This window comes from Quercus lobata, chromosome 11 (genome assembly GCF_001633185.2).
Source record: "Quercus lobata isolate SW786 chromosome 11, ValleyOak3.0 Primary Assembly, whole genome shotgun sequence".
NCBI classification, from domain to species: Eukaryota; Viridiplantae; Streptophyta; class Magnoliopsida; order Fagales; family Fagaceae; genus Quercus; species Quercus lobata.
Genome location: NC_044914.1, coordinates 30,874,812 through 30,897,403, shown reverse-complemented (window position 1 = coordinate 30,897,403; position 22,592 = coordinate 30,874,812). Strand labels below are relative to the sequence as shown.

General features: G+C 36.5%; 2 protein-coding genes across 2 annotated transcripts; one reads left to right on the top strand and one right to left on the bottom strand.

The window, feature by feature from the left end:
- Nucleotides 1-437: 437 nt before the first annotated feature.
- On the top strand, nt 438-6,069 carry LOC115969541 (mitotic checkpoint protein BUB3.1). The gene is made up of 9 exons (XM_031089211.1): nt 438-765; nt 835-965; nt 1,618-1,700; nt 3,114-3,380; nt 3,855-3,930; nt 4,460-4,540; nt 5,426-5,504; nt 5,595-5,695; nt 5,769-6,069. The coding sequence occupies exons 1-9, from the start codon at nt 646-648 to the stop codon at nt 5,854-5,856; spliced, it is 1,026 nt and encodes a 341-aa protein (XP_030945071.1). The 5' UTR covers nt 438-645; the 3' UTR covers nt 5,857-6,069.
- A 1,119-nt stretch (nt 6,070-7,188) lies between these two features.
- Nucleotides 7,189-21,299, bottom strand: LOC115967651 (ATP-dependent Clp protease proteolytic subunit-related protein 1, chloroplastic). The gene is made up of 9 exons (XM_031086793.1): nt 20,983-21,299; nt 19,610-19,725; nt 19,244-19,447; nt 19,050-19,154; nt 18,832-18,894; nt 18,524-18,635; nt 7,944-8,005; nt 7,672-7,854; nt 7,189-7,588 (listed from the first exon to the last, which is right to left on the bottom strand). The coding sequence occupies exons 1-9, from the start codon at nt 21,218-21,220 to the stop codon at nt 7,505-7,507; spliced, it is 1,167 nt and encodes a 388-aa protein (XP_030942653.1). The 5' UTR covers nt 21,221-21,299; the 3' UTR covers nt 7,189-7,504.
- Nucleotides 21,300-22,592: the final 1,293 nt, after the last annotated feature.

The following is a 22,592-nucleotide window of genomic DNA, read 5'->3' as shown; positions in this document are numbered from 1 at the left end:
ATAAGCGATATCCAAACAGACCCTTAGTCTCTAAATTGTTACTTATTTTCTTTTCTCTCATAGTGATTAGGGAGTAGAAACCAAATTGGTCAATTTTCAAATGTCTTAGACTTAGCTAACATTAGTCCAAATCTCACCGTATTAATTGTATTTTACCCTAATAAATTAAATTTAAATAATTAAAAATAAATGAATTATAATGACAAAATTATTATTTTTTTGAGAAAGTAAAAAAACTTTTTCTTTGTCATTATAATGACAAAATAAAATTGACTAGATGTAATTTCACTAATTTGTAATTAAATTAACCTAAAAAAATAATTTTGTAGTTAAATTAAAAAAAAAAAAAAATGTAATGAAAACGAAGGCAGAGAGGTCCAAAAAATTAAAAATGTCACCGCCTGTGTCCCATGTCTCTCGTTTGAATTCAAATTCCTCACCCTACCAAATTTAAAATATATATCTTTTTCTCAAACGTACTGATTGAGATCCGAAATCATACAAATCAAAATCCCATCTCACTGTTTTTATTGTTACTCTTATATTTTCAAAACCACCTTCCCTCTCTCTCTCTTCCAAAACCCTAAAACTCACTCTCACACACACACAGTGAGTGATAGACTTGTGAAGCAGGCAATATCGCCGATGACAGCTGTCCCAGCGCCGACGCCGGGGCGCGAGCTCTCGAATCCGCCGTCCGACGGCATTTCCAACCTCCGCTTCTCCAACCACAGCGATCATCTCCTCGTCTCCTCCTGGGATAAGGTATTGATTCTCTCTCTCTCTCCCTCTCTCTCTCTCTCACTAACATTTCGTATTGTTCCGATTGGGCAGAGCGTTCGACTCTACGACGCGAGCGCCAACGCGCTCCGCGGCGAGTTCATGCACGGCGGTCCCGTACTCGACTGTTGCTTCCACGACGATTCTTCTGGTTTCAGTGCCGGCGCCGATAACACTGTTAGGCGGTTAGTCTTTTTTTATTTATTTATTTTATTTTATAAACATTTTGCCCTAATTTTCTGTTTGGTAGCTGAGAAAGTGCGTGAAACGAAAAGGAAAATTAGATAATATTGAAGCCGATTTATTCTATTATACGGTACTAATATAAAATATAAGTACATTCACTTAACTGAGCTTAGTACAAATTAGTTGAGAGTTAGTGAGGTTTTTGTTCTCTGCCCTAATTTGATGTTTAGTTGCTGAGGTAATGAGGGAAAGGGAGAGAATGAAATAGGCTTCACTGAGTTGAGCTCAGTGAAATTAGTCAATTATTATGGTTTTTGTTGAATTAAGATTTTTAATATAATTTAATAGCTTTGGAGTTGAGTTTTCACTTTCGATGTTCATAAATTGATGTGTTTTTTCTTATTTAGAGTTATGTTAAAAAAAATCTGCATACATTTTGCTAGTTGATTTAACCTTTTGCGTGTATGACTAAAAAATATATAATGAGCTTGTGACTATCTCTATCATTCTGAATTTAGCTGAAGCTTTGCATTGTTGTCTTTGAGTTTGAGTTCATTACTTCTATCTAGTTTTTATGGCCCGTTTCTGATGTTGATTATGATTTTGGAGACATAATTTTTCGCTGCTTAAGATTATGGGTCAATGTTTCAGGCTTGTTTTCAGCTACAATAAGGAAGATATTTTGGGAAGGCATGATGCACCTGTGCGTTGTATTGAATACTCTTATGCAGCAGGTTTGTTTTCATAGTGCTCATATTCACCTTTGCCCATCTAAATTTTCTTGTAGTTGTTTTGCTGGTATGTGATGATTTGGAGGCCGTTGCAGCTTCTGTGTTTGATGAATTAATAACGGTTTTTATTACAAACCCTTTCAAATCTTAAACGAACCTGAATATATATACATTCTAGTATTTTAAAAAATATAAGACTTTTCAACCACAGGTGTGTGAAATTATTGCTGAAAAATGTCACTTAAGGCATCATTGTTATTTACCCTCTCTACTGTAGGTGTTTTAATTAAAAGTGAAGGTTTAACAGTTTCAATATGCTTTAGTATTTAGCAACTCAAAAAGTCACTTTATATATTTTAATAACTCACTTTATAACAATACACCTAACATCAAAGGTTCTATTTTTACATTCATCCCATTAAAACAATATAAACAACTTATTAAAATAAAATAAAACTTATCCCACAGAAATTCATAGCAGCTAGCCATGTTCACCACCACCACCACCGTGGTAGCCACAACCCACCGTTGAAAAAAAAAAAAAACCACAAGAACGACAACAACCACCCAAATGTGACAAAAATTCAAAGAAAATTGAACCAAGCCAGTAATTTCTAGATTGGGTTGGTTCTGTTCCTCTGTTCATGGTTGCATAAATGGTATTTCCACCTCCCTTTATAATGAGATGGGCTATGGAGGGTAAGGTTGTGGGTTCAAGTCTTACAGGGTGTGTGTGTAATTTGAAAAAGAGAAAAAGAAAAGAAACATTGCTAGGTATTAAAGTTACACTCACACTCATTTCTTAAGTGCCTGTATTTGTATCCATCTTGAGGACTTATAGGGAAGGGGAGTTAAGAAGTGTCCTGGCTAAATTCTGTTCTTGGCATCAAAACAAATATGTGGGTTGGTGGCACATAGTAATTATAGTATAAGATAATGATTTTAAATAGTTGGTTACAGTGTAAGAAATCAATTATGCCTGGTAACTGTGATACGTCTAAACTATTGTATGGTTTTATCTTCTGCAATGATTACTATAGAGGAAAGCCAATGTGATTATTAATTTATGATAATTTGACAAAAAGTTCTTTTACACGGTTTTGAGGTCCTTTAGTCAGTTTTAACATTAGAGTTAGGGATGCTTTGTTGGATTAGTTGCATTGATTTTCTGGGTGCTGTTCAACGTTAAATGGTATTGACTTATTAATTATGAACCCAAGTCATTACAAATAGATGCAGTTGCCAATTCATCATATAAGATTCTCCTACATACAGGGTATCAACTTCCCTTTCTATCTTAGCAGTGTTGATTCTATGATTGGCATCACTTAGTAGTCAAATATATACCAGTCAAACAGAGCCATTTTTGTTTCAATTTACAGCATTTAATATTTTCTCTTCTGATAATCATCTCAGGGCAACTAATCACGGGTAGTTGGGACAAAACTCTGAAGTGTTGGGATCCTAGAGGAGCAAGCGGGCAGGAGCGCACTCTTGTTGGGACATACCCACAGCCGGAGCGTGTTTACTCGCTTTCTCTTGTTGGACATCGTTTAGTTGTAGCAACTGCTGGAAGACATGTAAATGTCTATGATTTGAGAAACATGTCTCAACCTGAACAGCGAAGGGAATCTTCATTAAAATACCAAACTAGATGTGTGCGCTGTTATCCCAATGGAACAGGTAATTTTCTGACCTTCTATTGTTCTGGTGCACTGACAGTCTTTTCCTTATGTCAGTTTGCAGTAAAAAATACTAGTAAAATCATATGGCTTTGTGCTTAAACACCATCCCCCTTTTCCTCTCTCTGTCTCTCTCTCTCTTAATTCATTTATTCTCTCCATATTTAAGAAATAAGTCAACTATTTACTTGAATTTGCTATACTTTCTTATGCTGTATTTTGAATTCCAGTTGACTACTATTGGTAAACTTACCAAGAAATTTGTAGCATACCTATTTGCTAGTGTGATAAATCCTCTGATTCAGATTGCCCAAAGTGGACAGGTAGCTATAAGATTGTATTTGGCCAACAGGCTGTTTAATCACAGAAGGGTTTATAGCAATTGGCTAAAAATAGTCCACAGTTTGTCTATGTGATGCACTCTTGATCTCTGTTTCTAGGATTTAATTCCGACTCATTTGAATATTATATGCAGGATATGCGCTTAGTTCTGTTGAAGGCCGAGTAGCAATGGAATTTTTTGATCCTTCAGAGTCTAGTCAAGCCAAAAAGTATGTGTTGAGCTATTGATGCACCATTGAGAAGCAGAAAATTACTTGAATAATGTGCCTTCTATTCATCAACTTTTGTAGTTTGTCCTGCTTCCTTTGTGTTTCTGTTAAATATGCAAGGTATTCCTGAAATGGAGCACTTCTGCTGATGCATTATCAATTATGATGTTTCTTGCATACCCTTGAATGTTTCCAGAAATGAATATTTATACATATACATAAGAGGTGCAAAATAATTGAGGCATTTTAAATCTTCCCTATGGCTCTGCCTGTGTCTATCTATTTACAGTTAAGAGTGTCATAATTGTGGAGTTTACTGTTGGTTTTCTACAATTACTGGGTGCATAGTATCACTTATTAAACAGTCTTGGTTAAATGACAAGCATGGTCGTGTTGTGTGCCATCATCTGTGGATGGTCCTCTTAGGGGCAGTATTGTATGAAATGCAGGCATGCCTATATGTTTATTTTATTCTGCTGCATGCCATTCAGCTATCATTTTAGTAATTTAATATATCAGCTTTTTGCAGGTATGCATTTAAATGTCATAGAAAATCAGAGGCTGGAAGGGACATTGTCTACCCAGTAAATGCCATAGCATTCCACCCTGTGTAAGTTTTTACTTATTACTGTTCTTTGTGAGTTGAATTCTAAGTCTTGTAATTATTGGAACACATAAAGGATAGGCCAAAAGTCCAATATTCTATGTCAAAAGAGTAATCTTTATGATTTAAAGAATTGTTCATTCTTGTCAATTTAGTTTCCTAGGTATAATATTCTTCCCTCTCCTCGTGTGTGTGTTAAAATTTATTCTTAAAAAAAAAACAGTAGGTTAATCCCACGTTAGAAAATAAGTGAGTTAAAGAGGTTTAAAGTTTGTGTTGTGTATCCAAGAGCTAGGCCCTTTTGGATATTAAGCACTGTCAGTTTCTTTAAGACCTTCTTCTCTTTCTCCGTGTGTGTGTGTGTTAAAATACTTAGTATTCTCAAAAAAGGAAAAAAAAAAAAAGTTTCCTAGGTATAACTGTCCCATGGTTTATTGCTCAATTGGATACAAGAAGCACATGCTCAGATTGTTGCACATAAAAGCAAGAATCTGGTCTCATAATAACTGAGAAAGTGATGGCTCATAGTATAATATAGTCATCATTTAGGGATTAATAAAGAAATTGTTGACCTGAAAGAGATCTGAGTAAATCAACTTGGGAACTTGAGTTGATAGATGATATAATTTAAAAAAAAAAAAAAATACATTAAGCAAATTTATAAATAAAGGGAATTTACAGATTTTCATATGTTCTTGCACTTGATTGGCTGATGTGAAGACTATTGTAAATTTGCAATTAATAAACTATCTTTGCACTGGGGTAAACTTCACACCCTGAGATTAAATGTAGCAGCTTCTAGTTTACCCTGAGATTAAATGTAGCAGCTTCTTTCTGTACTAGTCAGTACTCACATAGTTACTGGTCCATTCTTGCAAATTTGATCTGCAGATATGGTACATTTGCAACTGGAGGTTGTGATGGTTATGTGAATGTGTGGGATGGGAATAACAAGAAGAGGCTGTATCAGGTAAAATTTTGCTCATGTGATAGTAATATCTTGTTTATATTGTGGCAAGCTTGAATTTTTTGTAATTTGCTATTTTCTCTTCTTATTCAGTACTCAAAGTATCCGACAAGTGTTGCAGCACTGTCATTTAGCAGGGATGGCCGCCTGTTGGCAGTGGCATCGAGTTACACATTTGAAGAGGGAGATAAACCGTAAGATCAACTCTCTCTCTCTCTCTCTCTCTCTCACATATTAGCTCTAATGTATTGTCTTATCAATTTGCAGTCATGAACCAGATGCTATCTACGTTCGCAGCGTAAATGAAATAGAGGTCAAGCCTAAGCCAAAAGTGTACCCTAATACTCCCGCATAACTTGCTGTGTAGAATCTCCTTGTTACATAGTAGTCTGGACATATTTTTATTTTTATTTTTTAGTATTCTGTGATGCTTCAGTTCTTCCTAATGAAGCTTGTGAAAACTTGATTCAGAAACTGATGTCTTAAGGAGATGAGCTATCTTTTAACTTCATATTCTTACCAAGTTCTGAAATCAAGAAAATGCCGAGACTTGTCGGATATTTTGAAATTACAACTGGCAAACAACCAAATTGAAATTCACTAACTCATGCTCAGCCAAAAAAAGAAAAGAAAAGAAAAGAATTTCACAATAGAAGTGGAAAAACATATAGATGCCGAGACTACAAAGCAACACTGACACCACATCACAAGCTTGTCTAACATACGCTAGGAATATGAGTAGTATATTCTTCAGCAGCACTCTCTTCAACCTAGTCTCAAAGGGTTAAAGTGCCAATTCAGCCTTGTTAAGAAGCAGGGTATGTGCGACTCCAAAAGGTCTCAGGGTTTTTTTTTTTTTAATCTGAAACAAAAATCAGTTTCTGAGGCCTCAATAGTGAATTGGGGATGAGGGATGGAGAAAGAATAACATGAGACAAACCAATCACTCTTCCTCCCAATTCTGTATCTTAGTTTTGTAAAGATCATCCTCTAATCACCGAGCCACAGTTTTTGTTTACCAATCCTACACGGTACGAATGAATAGAGGATTCCAATTTCCAATAGTAAGAAATGTACATGTTTGAACTCTATATACATTTTCCACTATTGCCTTACTATTTCTGGCTATAAGAAACAAAAGCAAGATATCATTACTCCTAAGCATGCTTTTATTTGTTCGTTAGCTCTTCAAATTTAATTAACCATAAGGAAGTATAGTTGCTTAGGACTTACGGCTACAAGGATAGCTTATTGTGTCTATTTTGTAGAAGTCACATTGAGATGAGAGACTATTTATCTTTTGAATGCCATCTAATACATTGACTACGAAGATATTTTAAGATGTCTAATGCATCGACGGGTTAGAGACTGGAATGCTGAACTTGATTGGACTTTTGAGGACCTTGAAGCCGAAGGTAAGAGCTTTCAAAAATTCCATTTAAAATAGAGTTCTTTGTAGTTTTTGGAGGATTGCTGTTTCTAATTCTAAAGTGTTTCTAATTTTAGACTGCTTGCGTGCTCTATTTGTTTTCTCTGATGTTGCAATAGTGAGACTTGAGAGTTCCGTATCAGCAAGCTTAAGATGCTTTGGTTTATGTTGTTAGGTTTTAATTAAAGGCAGATAGTTCTTCCCTGCTGTTTTGTTATCCTCGCCCGTCTGTTTTATAAAGCCAACAATAACAAATTCTATGTCCAAGAATATTAAAAATAGCACCTAAAAAATTTGGCAACTGCAGAAGTCACTATAACATACGTAGCATATATACAAAAACAAAAAGCCAAAATCTATTCTTAATGTCTTTAGGTGAGGCAAGTGATTAAACATTATACATTCTCCAAGATACCATGTATGAATAGGTACTGAAGAAGCTCCCTACAGTCAAATCATTCCCACGCCATGACTATATGTTCAACTGAATCCCCAACATAACCACCTCCAAGGCTTTGGATACCAGCATAAATCTATCTTCTCGGACGTTTATGCTACTGCAATTGCGCTCTAATTACCTAAATCCTGGAGCTGCTAGTGGACCAGCTCCTGGTGATCCTCTCATAGCTCTTGATTTAGCAAGCAACTCATCATAATTCTGAGCAGAGAAATTATAATTAGAACTGACATGGGGCTTGAATCTTTAAAAGAACGCAGAAACAAAGAAGAATGGAACGTTACCCTTTTCTCAAATGCACTATCCTCTTTATTGATTATCTTGTCTGCAAGGCCGTACTCTATGGCTTCCTGTGCTTGGAGATATTTGGGTCGCTGGGTGTCTTTAGCAATTTCTTCTTTGGGTTTCCCAGTTCCTTTTGCTAATAGCTCAATGTAGGTTTCAGTATTCGCATCTAGTTCTTTGGCCTGAAAGAAGTTTGTCACTGAAGTGCATATATATATATATATATATATATAGAGAGAGAGAGAGAGAGAGAGAGGGCAAGAGCAAGTACCTTGATCCACATATCTACGGCAGCCCCGCTTGATCTGTTGACTTTTGGCAGATATAATTTTGCTGTAATAAAGAAGTGAGAGGGACATTCAAAAGAAGAATTGGAGCTTAAATGTATACTATATTGTGGGCACATACCAAACATAAGGGCAACAGTTTCAAGTACATAAGTCAATCAGCAGGCTGCAAAGTTGTACATAATAACAAACAAACCGTAGTCCTTTTTATTGGTAATTTACATATGTACCCAATGGGTCTTGAACTCATAACCTCACCCTCCATACAAACTACAGTTTGACACAAGAAGTTCTCATCTCATAATGGATTTTAACATAAATTGAAACTGGTGAGACATTACAAGATTTAAAATAAATAAATAAAATTGAAAAATGGTAAAAAGATTCTTCTGGAGGGAAACAGGTTTGGAAAAGGCCTCAAACATGTAGTAACTTGATCTGAGCAAAGCAGATATATTTTACAAAATGGATGTGAAGCAACCAAATATGTGACTCTTTATTTCTGTAAGAATACAATTCATAAAATCGCAAAGGAGTGTAACTCAAGTACATAGGAAGTATTCAAGAGATAAATACATGACAGATTAAGTAAGGATTGTTCTATCTGAATTCTGGTTTCCTTGTTTCTGATGATGATAATGTCAAATTGATAATAGTAATAACACTAAAAATAATAAGAACAGAATCTAATTTTTCAAGAATGAATGGAATAATCAACTTTGTATTTTTTGAAAAAAGGGTGATAATGACATATCCATCATTAGCTAGATAGAGGTGTACGGTAGCAATCTTAATTAATTAAACCCCATTTGTGCAAAATGGTAAGTGAATCTTGAGTAAGATAGGATGTGGGGGAATTTTTCTTTTCTCATCATCTTCTTTTTTTTTTTTTGGGGGGGGGGGGGGGGGGGGGGGTTGCGCTAAGATTCTTTTTTTTATTTTTTATGTAGAGTAACCCTTCAGTTTCCAGGATTGCAATTTCTAATTCAAGCAAAAATCAGATTTCCTTCACTTGTAAGTGAAAAATCTTGTTCATAGTTTAGGCAGAAATATTATGAAGCCTTACATTAGTTGATTCACAACATAAACACCACTTTTGGTCCTTAAAGTTTGTCCTATTTTCGAAATTGATTCTTAAAGTTTCAAAAGCATTAATCAAATCGTTTAAGTTCATAAAATGATCAATTTTGTTAATTTGGATACTAATGCGTTATATAATTAGGGACATTTATAATAAAAAGGTCTATGTGCCTTAAAAATTGCTCGCAGGCAGTCCAGGTAGTTTAAAAGTGCATGTGACCACCATGATTGCTCACCATCTCCACGTGGCATTGACGAGGAATTAAAAAAAAAAAAAATACAAAATAAGATTTTCCAATTACTAAACACGAATTTACAATTTTTTTTTTCCCTATTCCATGTTTGGCTTGAAGAAACAATGTTAGGAAAGTACAAAGAAAGGGTGGAAAAATATTTGAGCAGTCATTTTACAACCTTTTAAATCCCTAGGGACCAAATTGGAAAATGGAGCAAACTATAAGGATCAAATGGGATTATTTTACACACTTTTAAGGATTTCATTGCTGCTTTTGTTATGCACATGCATTATTGATAGGGACAAAATACAATTTTCATTGCAATTACCCTCACATACAAAAAATATTTGAGTGAAGGTAATTCATTTTAACTCTAGTAACACACTTCCCAATGATAACATGGTTTCAAAGCAATAATGTGGCAAAGAGTGAAGAAAAAAGGGTATCCAAGAAGCTAAATTCAAGGCTTATGATATATTATATAGCAAATTGGGGATGAAGGATGGAGCAAAGAATATATATAAAAACTTGTTAAGCCAATAAATAAATTGTGTCAAGTGCATCAAAGATGAAGATCACATAATGTTAATAAAGGAAGAGGAGATTACAGAGAAATGAGAAAATTATTTTGATAGATTTTATAATGAAAGTGATACATGAGATTGGAGTGAATTGAGTAAATCAACTGAGGATAGAAACCGTTGCCCATTAGGATTGTGCACAGGTTGGGTGGGTTGAGGCCTGTATATCTAACCAATTTGCTACTGACTCGGCAAGTTGGGTGGGTTTGCAAATTTATACAAAATGCATCTACTTAAATTAGGCCTTCTCTAATTGTGCCATAAAATAAAGCATTTTAGTTGTCCTTTTAATAGGTATTATTTCTCTTCTTAAAAAAAATTAATTATTATTTATAATAACTCTTCGTTCTCTCAAATAAAAAAGGAAAGAAAAAAAATTGTTGTAGGTGGGGGTCGTTTCTTAACGGGTTAAAAAATCCTAACCCACAAATCAAACTGACTTGCTAATTTGAAGGTTAGAACCACCTAACCTGCACCAACTCACATAATAAACCTGCATGAGTCACAGCAGGTCAGGAGGGTGAGCAGGTCAAGTTGAATTGTTGGACAGCCCTAGAAACCATTTTTTTTCTTCAAAGTATTAGAATAACCGATATAGAGGATGCACTGTTGAGGAGGATGGAAACAGGAAAAGTCGTGGGACTTGATAAATTTTTTATTGAAGTTTGGAAATGCTTGGGTGTATGTTGGTTGACAAACGTTTACAATAAGATTGTGTGATGAGAATCACAAAGCATTCAAGGATCCATTGCATGTTCCAGTTGGGCCTATTACTAAAGCAAGATCCAAGAAGATCAAAGAAGCACTTTTTTTTGATAAGTAAAAGTTTATTGATCTCAAAAAATGGAACACCCTAGTACACAGGGAGTGTACAAGGGTTCAAACAATCAAGAACAAAAATTACAAGAATCTAAGAAATCAAGAAAGGATGGAAAGGATTGGTTCCGCAACGCAGCCAACCAATCCATTAATGTTATAAAGAAAAATAGCTTCAAATCTGATATGGATCTCTCCTTATCTTCAAAGCACCGACTATTTCTCTCCCTCCAAAGGCACCACAATAAGCAATGAGGAACCATAAGCCATATATACCCATTTCGATGACGGCCAAAACTGCCTTGCCAACATGCTAGAAGCCCCACTACATATTGTGGCATAACCCAACTCACTCCAAACAACCCGAACACCATAGCCCACATATCCATTGCAACCGGGCAATGAAGAAAAAGATGATCAACCGATTCCCCATTACACTTGCACATGTAGCACCAATCTAATATCCAAACCTTCCTTCTTCGTAAATTGTCAATCGTTAAGCATTTCCCTAAAGCAACAGTCCAAACAAAGAAAGCTACTCGAGAAGGAACCTTCTGCTTCCAAATGCTTTTCCAAGGAAAACAATAGTCAGTAGGGCCCACTAAGAGATTGTAATAATCCCTAACTGTGAATCCCTTCTCTCTAACAGACTTCCAGCACATTTTATCCTCACCAAGCCCTCTAACCGAGACACCATATATGGTATCCATGAAACTGGCCAGTGCCTCTAGTTCCCGAGCATGCACACCCCTAAAGAAACTTACATCCCAAAACAGGATTCCGTTATCAAACTTCATAACCTCAGCCACACTAACCTCTTGATCTCGGCAAAATCTAAACAATTCAGGATAGCTGACTGCAAGAGAAGTTTCACCACACCAATGGTCTTGCCAAAATTTCACCCTAGACCCATCCCCAATCTCATATAGAATGTGTCGAGAGAAAGTAGACCATCCCCGACTAATATTTTTCCACAAGCCAACACCATATGGACCGTTAGTAGGTCTAGTACACCAACTTCCCCATTCACAGCCATATTTCACAGCTATCACTTGCCTCCAAAGAGCAGCCCTCTCCATCCCAAATCTCCATAGCCACTTCCCAAGTAGAGCTTCATTAAAAGGTCTTACCTTTCTTATCCCCAAACCACCCGAAGCAATGGGTGTGCAAACAGTAGCCCATTTGACCAAATGGAATTTTGGTTCATCACCAATGCCACCCCATAAAAAATCCCTCTGAAGTTTCTCAATTCTGTTAGCCACAGAAGCAGGAATAGGAAATAAAGATAGAAAATATGTGGGTAAGTTAGATAGAGTGCTTTTAATTAAAGTGACTCTACCTCCCTTGGATAAGTACAAACGTTTCCATCCTGCTAATCTCCGTTCTATCTTCTCCAGAATTGGGTTCCAAATTGATTTATCCTTACATTTAGCTCCCAAAGGAAGGCCTAAATATTTCATTGGAAGGGTACCTTGTTTACAACCAAGGACATTCAACAATAAGTCAAGATTATGCACCATACCAATAGGAACCAGCTCTGACTTGCCCAAGTTTATCTTCAGACCAGAAACCGCCTCAAACCAAATGAGAATCATACGGAGAAACAAAACTTGGTCCAAATCAGCATCACAAAAAATTAAAGTGTCGTCTGCAAAGAGCAAATGGGACACCTCCAAAGTTCTTCCCTCTAAACGACCCACAGCAAAACCTGACATGTGACCATCATGGACAGCCTTATCCAACATTCTCCCAAGGGCTTCCATCACCAAGACAAACAACAAAGGGGACAAAGGGTCTCCTTGTCTCAACCCCCTGGAGCTCTCAAAAAACCCACAAGGAGTGCCATTTATCAATATAGAGAATCGAACGGTAGATATACAAAAGAAAATCCACTGCCTCCATTTAGCAGAGAACCCACTCCGTTCTAGTAACTGCATAAGAAAACCCCAGTTGACATGATCAAAAGCCTTCTCAACATCTAATTTGCAAAGTATCCCTGGCAAACCAGTTTTCACTCTACTATCGAGGCATTCATTAGCAATAAGCACAGGGTCAAGAATCTGCCTGTTCCTCACAAATGCATTTTGAGAAGGAGAAATTATATCTTCCATGACCGTGCGAAGTCTGGTGGCTAAGACCTTGGCAATGATTTTATAAACCCCCCCAACAAGACTGATGGGGCGAAAATCCTTGACTTCAATTGCTGGATTTTTTTTAGGGATGAGAGTGATGAATGTTGCATTTAAGCTTTTCTCAAACTGACCTTTAGCAAAAAAATGGTGAAATACAGCCATAAGATCAGTTTTGAGAATACCCCAACATGCTTGGAAGAAGGCCATTGGAAACCCATCAGGTCCAGGAGCTTTGTCACCATTAAAATTCTGTATGACATCCAAAATTTCTGCCTCCTCAAAGGGTCTATCTAACCAATCAGCATTATCACCGGATATCCTAGGAAATACCAAGACTTCTGGAAAAGGTCGAACAACTTGCTGCTCCGAGTATAAATTCATAAAGAATTGAGTAATACAATCAGCAATCATACCTTGATCAGAAGACAAGGTTCCATCAACCATAAGGCTCTCAATACCATTATTTCTTCGATTGGAATTAGCCATTCTATGAAAAAATTTTGTACTTGCGTCCCCCTCCCTCAAGTGTAGCATTCTAGACTTCTGCCTCCAACTAATTTCTTCCAAAAGAATAAGCTTTTCAATCTCGGTACGGAGATTAACTTGTTCTAACTTCTCCTCAGCTATTAAAGGTTGAGTCTCCTCTTTAACATCCAAGTCATTCAATTTCTTCCATAACAACTGTTTCTTTAAAGTGACATTGCCAAACTCCGTTTCATTCCATTTTTTTAGGTCCAACTTCAAGGCTGCCAACTTCTTAGCTAGCATAAAACTCGGGTTGCCTTGAAACAAATAGGATGCCCACCAAGTTTTCACTTTATCCACAAAATTTTCCGCCTTCAACCACATATTTTCAAAACGAAAAGGAGTTCTACCTCTCCGATGACTCCCCCCTTCCAACAGAATTGGGTAGTGGTCTGAAAGTATCTTAGACAACCTTCTCTGTGCCAATAGAGTGAAATGATCCGCCAAAAGTGGAGAGAAAAGAAACCGGTCAATTCTAGAGGCAGAGAAATTGTTGGACCAAGTATAAAGGCCTCCTTCCATAGGTATATCCATCAGCCCATGAGAAGAGATAAAATCCGAAAATTCATACATAGCCCGAGTACTAGTTGTAGCCCCTAATCTCTCCAATGGAAAACGAATTATATTAAAGTCACCTCCTAGGCACCATGGCACATCCCACCAACTAATCAGCCCTGTCAATTCCTCCCACATCTTCCTACGCCTCTTGTTCGAATTTGGCCCATATACACCTGTAAAAGCCCACTCAAATTGATCGCCTATGTTTTTAAATCTGCATGAAACAGAAAAGCGCCCTACTGCTTCTTCCACCTTTTCCACTGCCCTCCGATCCCACATCAATACAATACCTCCAGAAGCACCTTCTGAACCCAAGTACAACCAATCTACATATGGACAACTCCATATACTTCTGACTACTCCTCTAGTAATCCATTCAAGCTTAGTCTCCTGCAAACAGACAATATCAGGTCTCCATGCACGCAATAAATTACGAATCTGATGTCTCTTCCCAGCCTCATTCAATCCTCTGACATTCCAGGAAATCATCTTCAGATTCATTTAGGAACAGAGAGAGCCCGCTCCCTATTAATACCATTGCGCCTAGTTGAAGTAGAACCATAATTAATCGAGCTGAATAGACCCTTCAGCTCTCTAATACCTTTCACTCCAGAACTCTTCAACTCACGTGCTTTTTTTTCCAAAGCATCCCTACGGTGTAATTCAGCCTCAACAGCCAATAAAAAGGTGGTTGCTTGATTTTCCAAACCTTTTAGGGACGTGCCTAGGAAGTTATCAAACCCTTTAAATCTGCTTTGGACCCACTCAGAGTAAGCTTCTCCCCTCACTGGATTCTCCACACCCAACACTTCCTGCCCTTCCATTGCCAAAGGTAGAGAAAAGGCCAGTGGTTCCACACTTAGAGGCGACAAACCCTCTACATTAGGTAGCTCAGAAGACTCTGAAGTGTCTGAGACCCAATCCTCCACAAGTACTTCATTCTCATCAACTTGGGCTGAGGACACCTCCACAACATTTGAACACTTCAAGGGGACCAAGGCCAATTGGGTTTGCTCTTCCAATACCTCTGTGACTTCACCTGGAGGCAGAGAAATTTGAATCGGAACCGCCACTCTTCTTCCATCTCGAAGTTCAAGCACCCACTGATCTGAATTCCCCCATTTCTTGCTAACATTGCCGGAATTCTCCTGAAGTATCAAACGGATGTCTTGGTGCAATTTCTCTTCACCGTCGGAGGTGTTTGCTGACTCATCGGACTCATCGGAGCTGAAAGAAGCTGTATCGGATCCATCGGAGCCGAGAATCTCATTATCGGGCTCATCGGCGCCGATAAAGTCAATACCGGCACCGTCCGAGGCTTTAATCGACTGGGCTAGCCTCAACAAGCTTTGGGAGTCAGCTTGTGGAAGTTCGCCTCTGCGTGTGTCGCTGACTGAGCTCTTCGAAGCATAAAACAAGTTACGTTGGTGAGTCTCGCTGCTTTGAAGAGTTTGTTTTGACTTGGGCCTCCAGACTTTGATGGGCTTGGGATTAAATTTGGGCTAATTCATGAGATTTGGGCTAATTCAAAGAAGCACTTAATGGGCTGATTCAAGAGATTTGGGCTAATTCTAACGCAGGACATTCCAAGCTTGGCCCAAAGGAAGATGAAGGTGTAATAAATTTAATCCAAGCTATTGAGGGCTGATCTGCTTTGATTGGGCGTGATTTATGGCGTGGATTAATAGTTGATTGACTTTCCAGCCCCATATTAGTTAATAGCCATATTTCCTATTCTGGAACTTATTATTTTAGACCAAATCTACCTTAATTTTAGGCTTTTATTATTTAGAACGTTTTTTTAGCTATTTTCTTATTTTGGATATGCTAATTTCAGACCAAATCAACTTTTATTTAGGGTTTTATTATTTACTACGTTTTTCATATTTTCTATTTTTCAGTCATGCCTTATAAGTAGCATGCACTCATTGTAATAGAGAATTATTGAATAAAAATCAGAAAAAGTGAGGCTTTGCTCTTCTTTTGGTTCTTCAAGAACTGTGAACTTATCAGAGATTCTTCCTTGTGGCGTTCAAACTTTATACCTTTGGTTCGTGATTCAATTATAATCATTGGGTCAAGGTGTTACTTATACCTTTGGTTCGCGTTTCACTTATAAACGTTGGGTCAAGATTTTCTATCAAAATTTGAATTTTAGTTTTCTTGGACAAGTATTCCAATATTTTTGTTGGGTCTCAAAGCGTGTCTATTGAGGTTTGCATCATTGTGTTAACAAAATGCATAGGAATAGAGAAGCACTAGATTAATCTTTATATATATGTGTGTGTGTGTGTAAGAAGCACTCTAATATCTATTTAAGGGAGATATTCAAAACTATGCAATTACCATGGAATTAAGCTTATGAGTCACACTATGACACTTTGGGAGAGAGTGGCTGCATATAGGTTAAGACATGAAACAACAATATCGGGGAATCAATTTGGTTTTATGCTGAGTCGACCAAACATGGAAGCTATTTTCTTAGACATGTAAGATCTCCAAATGGTTTTATTGACCTAGCAAAAAACTACGACAAGGTACCTAAAATTTTATATGATAGGTGTTAGAGGGGGGAAAAACCCTCTAAATTATATTAAGTTGATTAAAGATATATATGACAAAGCTATAGCAATTGTGAGAACAAATGAAAGCATCACAGGTGGGTTTTCAAGCTTATAAGCGGGTTTTCTAGCATTATAAGCTTGCATTGAGGATCAACATTACATCCATATCTCTTTGCACTACCATTAGAAGAGATATAGTTCGATTCAAGATGAATTACTTTGGTGTATGCTTTTTTGTAGATGATATAGTTTTGATGAATGAAACTAGACATGGAGTTTTATCAATATATACCCCCCTAGACATGGATTTAATCTCAAATTAAAAATTTGAAGAGATTCTCTAAAGTCTAAAAGCTTTTGGCTTAGTAAAACAAAATAGTTCAAAAAGGAATGAAAGTATGGTAAGAGTAGAAACAAAGATGCAAGGGTTGTAAAATTTGATGGTTAAGAGATACCAACAAGTGACAATTTTTGATATCTCAGATCAATAATTCAGAAGGATAGAGAGATTGAAGAGGATTTGAATCATAGGATAAGAGTAGGGTGTATGAAGTAGACAAGCACGTTGGGAGTATCGTGTGACCATAGATAACTATCAAGTTAAAGGAAAATTTTCCTAAGATTTCCATAAGACTAACTATCCTCTATGATAACAAATGTTAAGGCTGTTAAGAAACATGTTCATAAAATGAAAATAAGTGTAGCTGAATTTAGAATGTTAAGATGACTAAGTGAAAATGCAAGGAAAAATAGGATTTGAAATGAGGAAATTTAGTTAAAGATAGAGATGACCCCCTATTGATGAAAAGACTAGGGAGAGACGTTTGAGATGGCTAGGTCATGTACAAAAGAGAGTGATTATTGCAACATTGAGCATGGGTGAGTTGATTCAAGTCGAGGGGAATGAAAAAAGGTAAAGGAGATGTAAAATCATTAATAGAAGCAGTAAAAAAGGACATGTCAGTTAAGCAGGTAATGGAGAGTATGGCTTCAATTAAAATAGAGTGGCGGATAATAATATGTGGCCAACCTTAATTAGTCATGTTGAGAATCCACACCCAACCCTTAAATTTTGACATTAAAGCTTGATTGTTGTAATTGTTTTTTTTTTTTTTTTTTTTTTTTTTTTTTTTTTTTTTTTTTTTTAAAATTGAGTGACACAAGCATTTTGTAATACTTGCTAAGAATTTTGTGAGTTAGATAATGGTAAGAGTAACATTGAATCGTGTTCAAACAAGAATTGAGTTGACACAATTTTTTTAGGAACAAAATGAAGTCAGTCCTAAAAGTTGAGGACCAAAAAGTGATTTTTGTCTAAAAAGAAATAAGCCTTTTAAAACCAAACGAATTGTAAATCAGCTCAACAACATGGATTAGGATCCTCCCATTTCAAAGGATCCATTTCATGATCAAGATCTTCTTTTCAAGAATCTAAAAGTGTGCATAGTGCCATGTCATTTAAAATCTCATCCCACCATATAAAGAATGATAGTTGATTTTAAATGACATGCCAAGAGGCTTGTAGCTCAATTGACACCTTTTGGTGTTTCCAATGGAGACTTTAAGGTTCTAATCCCCCCTCCTCGACTATTGATTTTTTTTTTTTTTTAATAAAAAAAAACCCTAAATTTTTACTGCAAAATGGACCCTTTTAGTTTTTTGGGATTTGTCCTGAATGGCTATTTGGTGGCCGAACCTACTGCTTCAAAGTACAGTATATTACAAGTTAACAACTGAGTGGTAACACCACTGTAATAAAGAACCCCCTTCTATAACATTGAAAGCAGAGATCCTAGGTTTTCTGGAAGTTCTCCCAACCAAAGGAAAACAGACTTAAAAGAAAAACTGAAAGTCATTTTGTAAATTGTAAAAGACACAGCTGGAAAATTGTGAAATGGCTAGCTCTACACTATGCTTCAGTTAAAGTTGATTCCTAAGTTATTTCTTTTTTGACTGTGAATATAGTGCAGTGATACAAACACAGCATCCTCCTCATAGCTTACAGAGGTGCAGAACAATTGCATAAAGCAGTTATTCTAATCTTTTGAATTTTAGAGGGAAGTGAATCATACTGGAGGAATTTGGCTGCATAGCACGATAACCCTTTGCTCCAAGTGATAGAAGCATTGCTGCTTGACCATATGCCATGCCACAATTTATGGTATAGACTTCTGATTTGACATACTTCAGGAGGATAAAGAAAGACATGAACAAGTTAAAGAAAGTAGGTTAGGTAGGCAAATAAATAAAAAATGATAACCAAACCAAATAACATATGAAGAAAATCTGGCCATCACTGTGGGCCTGTTTGACCACCATTATATTGCATCACAATAGTCATTTATGCAAACAATCACATGTAGTTGATGATAATACTTACAGCCATCATGTCAGCTATGGCATATGCCTCAGTTTCAGATCCGACAGTCTCATTCTTCTCATTCTAAATGGCAAAAGGAAACAAGATGAATTAGATACACTAGTTTTGATAACAAATGTGATTCAAAGTTTCAGACCTTATAAATATTATTTAACAATAAAAAAATTTCAAAATCAGGAAAAAGCAGGACAAATAAAACATCAGATTCCACTGCCAACCTGTGTTCCGGATGAGTTTATGTATAGATATATAGGCTTTGAAGGGTTATCATAATCCAACCACATAAATTGAGCAACAAGGAGCTCAGTTACTGATGGTACAATCTGCAAAAAGCAGACAGGAAACAATCAAGATGGGTCAGATCAAATGGAAAGAACATGCCAGCCCAATGAGATTTAGTATAGTGGCTTACTGGCATGCCCAGATAGCATATACGAGCATCTAAGAGCAAAGAAGGCAAATCAGGAGGAGCACTTCTAGGTCTGCCATATCCTCTGGCTCCTCCACGATAAGTGCCCGCGCTCATACTATATTTTGGAGGACCCTTTTCGCCCATGCCTGATGTACTCCACATGCCCCCATGATCCAAATAGTTCCTGGCTGACGAGATGCTTTCCTGTCAAGAGATGTCAAAAGATAAGAACCCACTGGGATAACTGAATTGGCAGCAACAAGATTTAAATTCTAAGGAAACCAACTTCCAACAAGAATAATAAGTAATGGGTTTTCTTTACTATTATAACACCCTAGACAATATCAAGGAGTAAGTGAGAAGAACCTCTGTAACTCTTTCTGACTGCCGTCGGATAGGATTATCTTCTGTCATGAAAATTTCCATTTGTGAAGCAGTAAGACCATAAAACTGTTTGGGTATATTCTTGTAATTGTCCATCACTGTCAAAGGAAATATGGAGGTAAAGGTAAGTAAAATTATTTTGTTTTGGGCTGAAACTCAAATTTAAAAAGCAGCTTTTCAGAAAGTGTAGCCTTTTCACTTCAGTAAGCAATCTCTTACAATATATGTTGCAAACAACAACAATGAATATATATATTCATAAGTAATAAGTTTTATTGATATAAAAAAGGAACACCCTAGCACTAGGTAACAATGAACATAGATTTGACATGATACAGATGAACACACCAGCAAGAAATGAAAATACAATTATACCAATATAACCAAGTATTTTACTCTCGTGAACACTAAGCATGCGTTTAGCATCACCATTCCGTGTCTCAAATATGGAGTCCTATTTTAATATAAACAGACAAATCGCTATGCATTTTCCTAATGCTTTTGATTCCAAGTTGTTGAATGAATCCCCAAAATTTAAGGCACTCTTCAGAGAACTGTCATATGTGGCTTACTTTCTTGTTGCATATAAAAAATGTCAAAGGGTCATGTACCCTGTCCAATTATCGTGGGGGTCTTAAAACAAAGAATAAAACTTTCACTCTACAGCGACACATTAAATAAACTCCCCTAAGATCCATCATTCCCTCCCCTCTCCAAATCACCTGTGGAAATGATGTAAGTGCCACTCATAAAGCCACCAAAAGTTTCTAATAAATGCATGAAACATACATACATCTAGGCTGTTAACATTTCCTCCAATCGAACAGCTGGGTAACTAAAACATAATTGTAAGTCCAATTATTTCATACTATTTTATGAAACCTTTCATTCTAATTATAAGCACTCCAATTTATCTCTTTTAACTTAAAACAAAACCTGAAGTTGTTAGGCTATTCAATTATCCTAATGCTATCTAAATATGACAGTACATATGCATATTTTGTTAGTTATAACAGAAACAATCAGCAAGAAAACTAACCCCTCTATTGGTTACTGAGGAAAGCTTTTTCACATCTATGTTTCTAAGAAATAAAGCCAAATAAAATGAATTACAAAACCCATTTTGTAGTTTCACATCTCAAGCAATCAATCAAGAGTCTAAGATTCTCATTTCCGTCCACAGCTTTTCTCTCCCAAACACAAAACAAAAAAGCCCACTAATCTTCCATTAAAATGACCTTTAATCAATCCCAAAACCAAAAAAAAAAATGTAAATTGAAATGAACAGTGGCAAAATAGTATAGATAAGAAGGGTGGGTGTGTTTGAAGATTGAAAAAGAGAGAAAGAAACTCACATCCATCTTTGAGATTTTCTTCCCTGAACTTCTTGGGAATGTGGTCCAAAGACTGGGCAAATGGGGACCTGAAGCACCTTCTAGTTATGGTCCTTCTGAAAGAAGAAGGAGAAGGGAAAGCAGAGAAGAGCTTTGTGCCTTGAAGGAAAGGGGAGGGACCCACTTGGCCAAATGCTCGAAAATCATCGACGGTGGACGAGGGTGGAGCTGAGAGTGGAGAGAGAAACGAGGTAGCCATAGAGAGAGTTGAGGGTTTGTTTGGTGCAGAGGAATGGATGGGTATGCTTTCGTGACACCATGTGGCATAGAATAGAAGTAGTCCACGACAACCCATGGGTTAATGGGCTTGGGTCTTCGTTTTGGTGATTGGATTTACATCCACAAAACAGAATTTTTTTTTTTTTTTTTTCAAATAACCTTACTCTACTAACAATTTCGTTAGTTGCCCGGTTTTGAAAGAAAGTGGGAAACTAACATCTCGAGTTTTAGAAACTCGAAATCAGTCTAAAACTCGAGTTTCTAATACTCGGTTTTGGGGTTTTTCATAAAATGACGTGGACAAAGTTTTCCACGTGGATATTGAGTTTATAAAACTTGCTTTACAAACTCGAGTTTATAATACTCGATTTCTAATCCACGTTTTTGTTAAACTCCCTTCTAAAATCGAGTTTAAGAAACACGTTTTCTAACCACTTAAAACCTAAAATCTAGGTCTCACTCGTCACTCTTGCTTTCATACACTCACTCTCGGACACTCTCACTCTCAAGCTTTCATCAAACACTCTCAGTCACTCCTCACTCTCAATTCTTCTTCTTCTTTTTCTTTACCATTTCCACCTTCGATTCCAGTCCTCAAGAGCGCACTCAAGCGCCCCAAACCCAAACTCACTGAGCCATTCTCAGAACTAGAAGGTTACTATTCTCTCTTTCCCCACTTTGTTATTTGGAACTGCTTTGCCTTGTGTTTTCAAAACTCAATTTTGGGGTGTTTAGTTCAGCTCTTTAAAAGCAACTAATTTACATTTTGGAAAATGGGTTTCATGATTTTCAATTTTGGGTGTTAAGTTCATCTCACTGAAAGCAACAAAAATCACTTTTTGGAATATAGGTTTCATGAGTTTCAACTTGTCTTGCTTTTTTCATTGTTGTATTTGTCTAATTTTACTTCCCTATTTTGTTTGGTTGCTGAGAAAGCCAAAAAAGAAGAAGAAGAAGAAGAGGTTTTTTTTTTTCTCTCTCTCTCTCTCTCTCTAAGCTGTAACAAAGAAGAGTTTTTTTTTTTTTTTTGGTACTACTATCTAAGCCTTAATATAGGATTATGGTTTTGTCTATTGTTTCCTCTCTATAAGTTATGTTTTATTGGTACCCTAGATAGACTATAGAAGACTATATTCTTAAACCAAAGACCATAATCCAATAAACCAAGTGAAAGCTAGACTGCTTGTTACCTAGCCTTTTAACCATGTTTGCATTGCCTCCATTATAATGATGACTCCCATTTGGTAAATTAAGTATATAATATTAAGCTATTAACTTTGGCTATAACTTATTAGGGATTAAAATTTTTGTATTGTTATTTTTATGTCAGAAGTAAATTATTGTCTTCCCTT

What these genes read in the sequence shown, in the direction of transcription:
- LOC115967651 (XM_031086793.1), bottom strand. Translation starts at nt 21,220, where the DNA reads ATGGCTACCTCGTTTCTCTCTCCACTCTCAGCTCCACCCTCGTCCACC. An exon ending in AGTCAGAAAGAGTTACAGAG is followed by an intron (nt 19,448 to 19,609) that starts GTTCTTCTCACT and finishes ATCTCTTGACAG; the next exon opens with GAAAGCATCTCGTCAGCCAG. An exon ending in CCGTAGATATGTGGATCAAG is followed by an intron (nt 7,855 to 7,943) that starts GTACTTGCTCTT and finishes AACTTCTTTCAG; the next exon opens with GCCAAAGAACTAGATGCGAA.
- LOC115969541 (XM_031089211.1), top strand. Translation starts at nt 646, where the DNA reads ATGACAGCTGTCCCAGCGCCGACGCCGGGGCGCGAGCTCTCGAATCCG. An exon ending in GCCGATAACACTGTTAGGCG is followed by an intron (nt 966 to 1,617) that starts GTTAGTCTTTTT and finishes TCAATGTTTCAG; the next exon opens with GCTTGTTTTCAGCTACAATA. An exon ending in ACAAGAAGAGGCTGTATCAG is followed by an intron (nt 5,505 to 5,594) that starts GTAAAATTTTGC and finishes CTTCTTATTCAG; the next exon opens with TACTCAAAGTATCCGACAAG.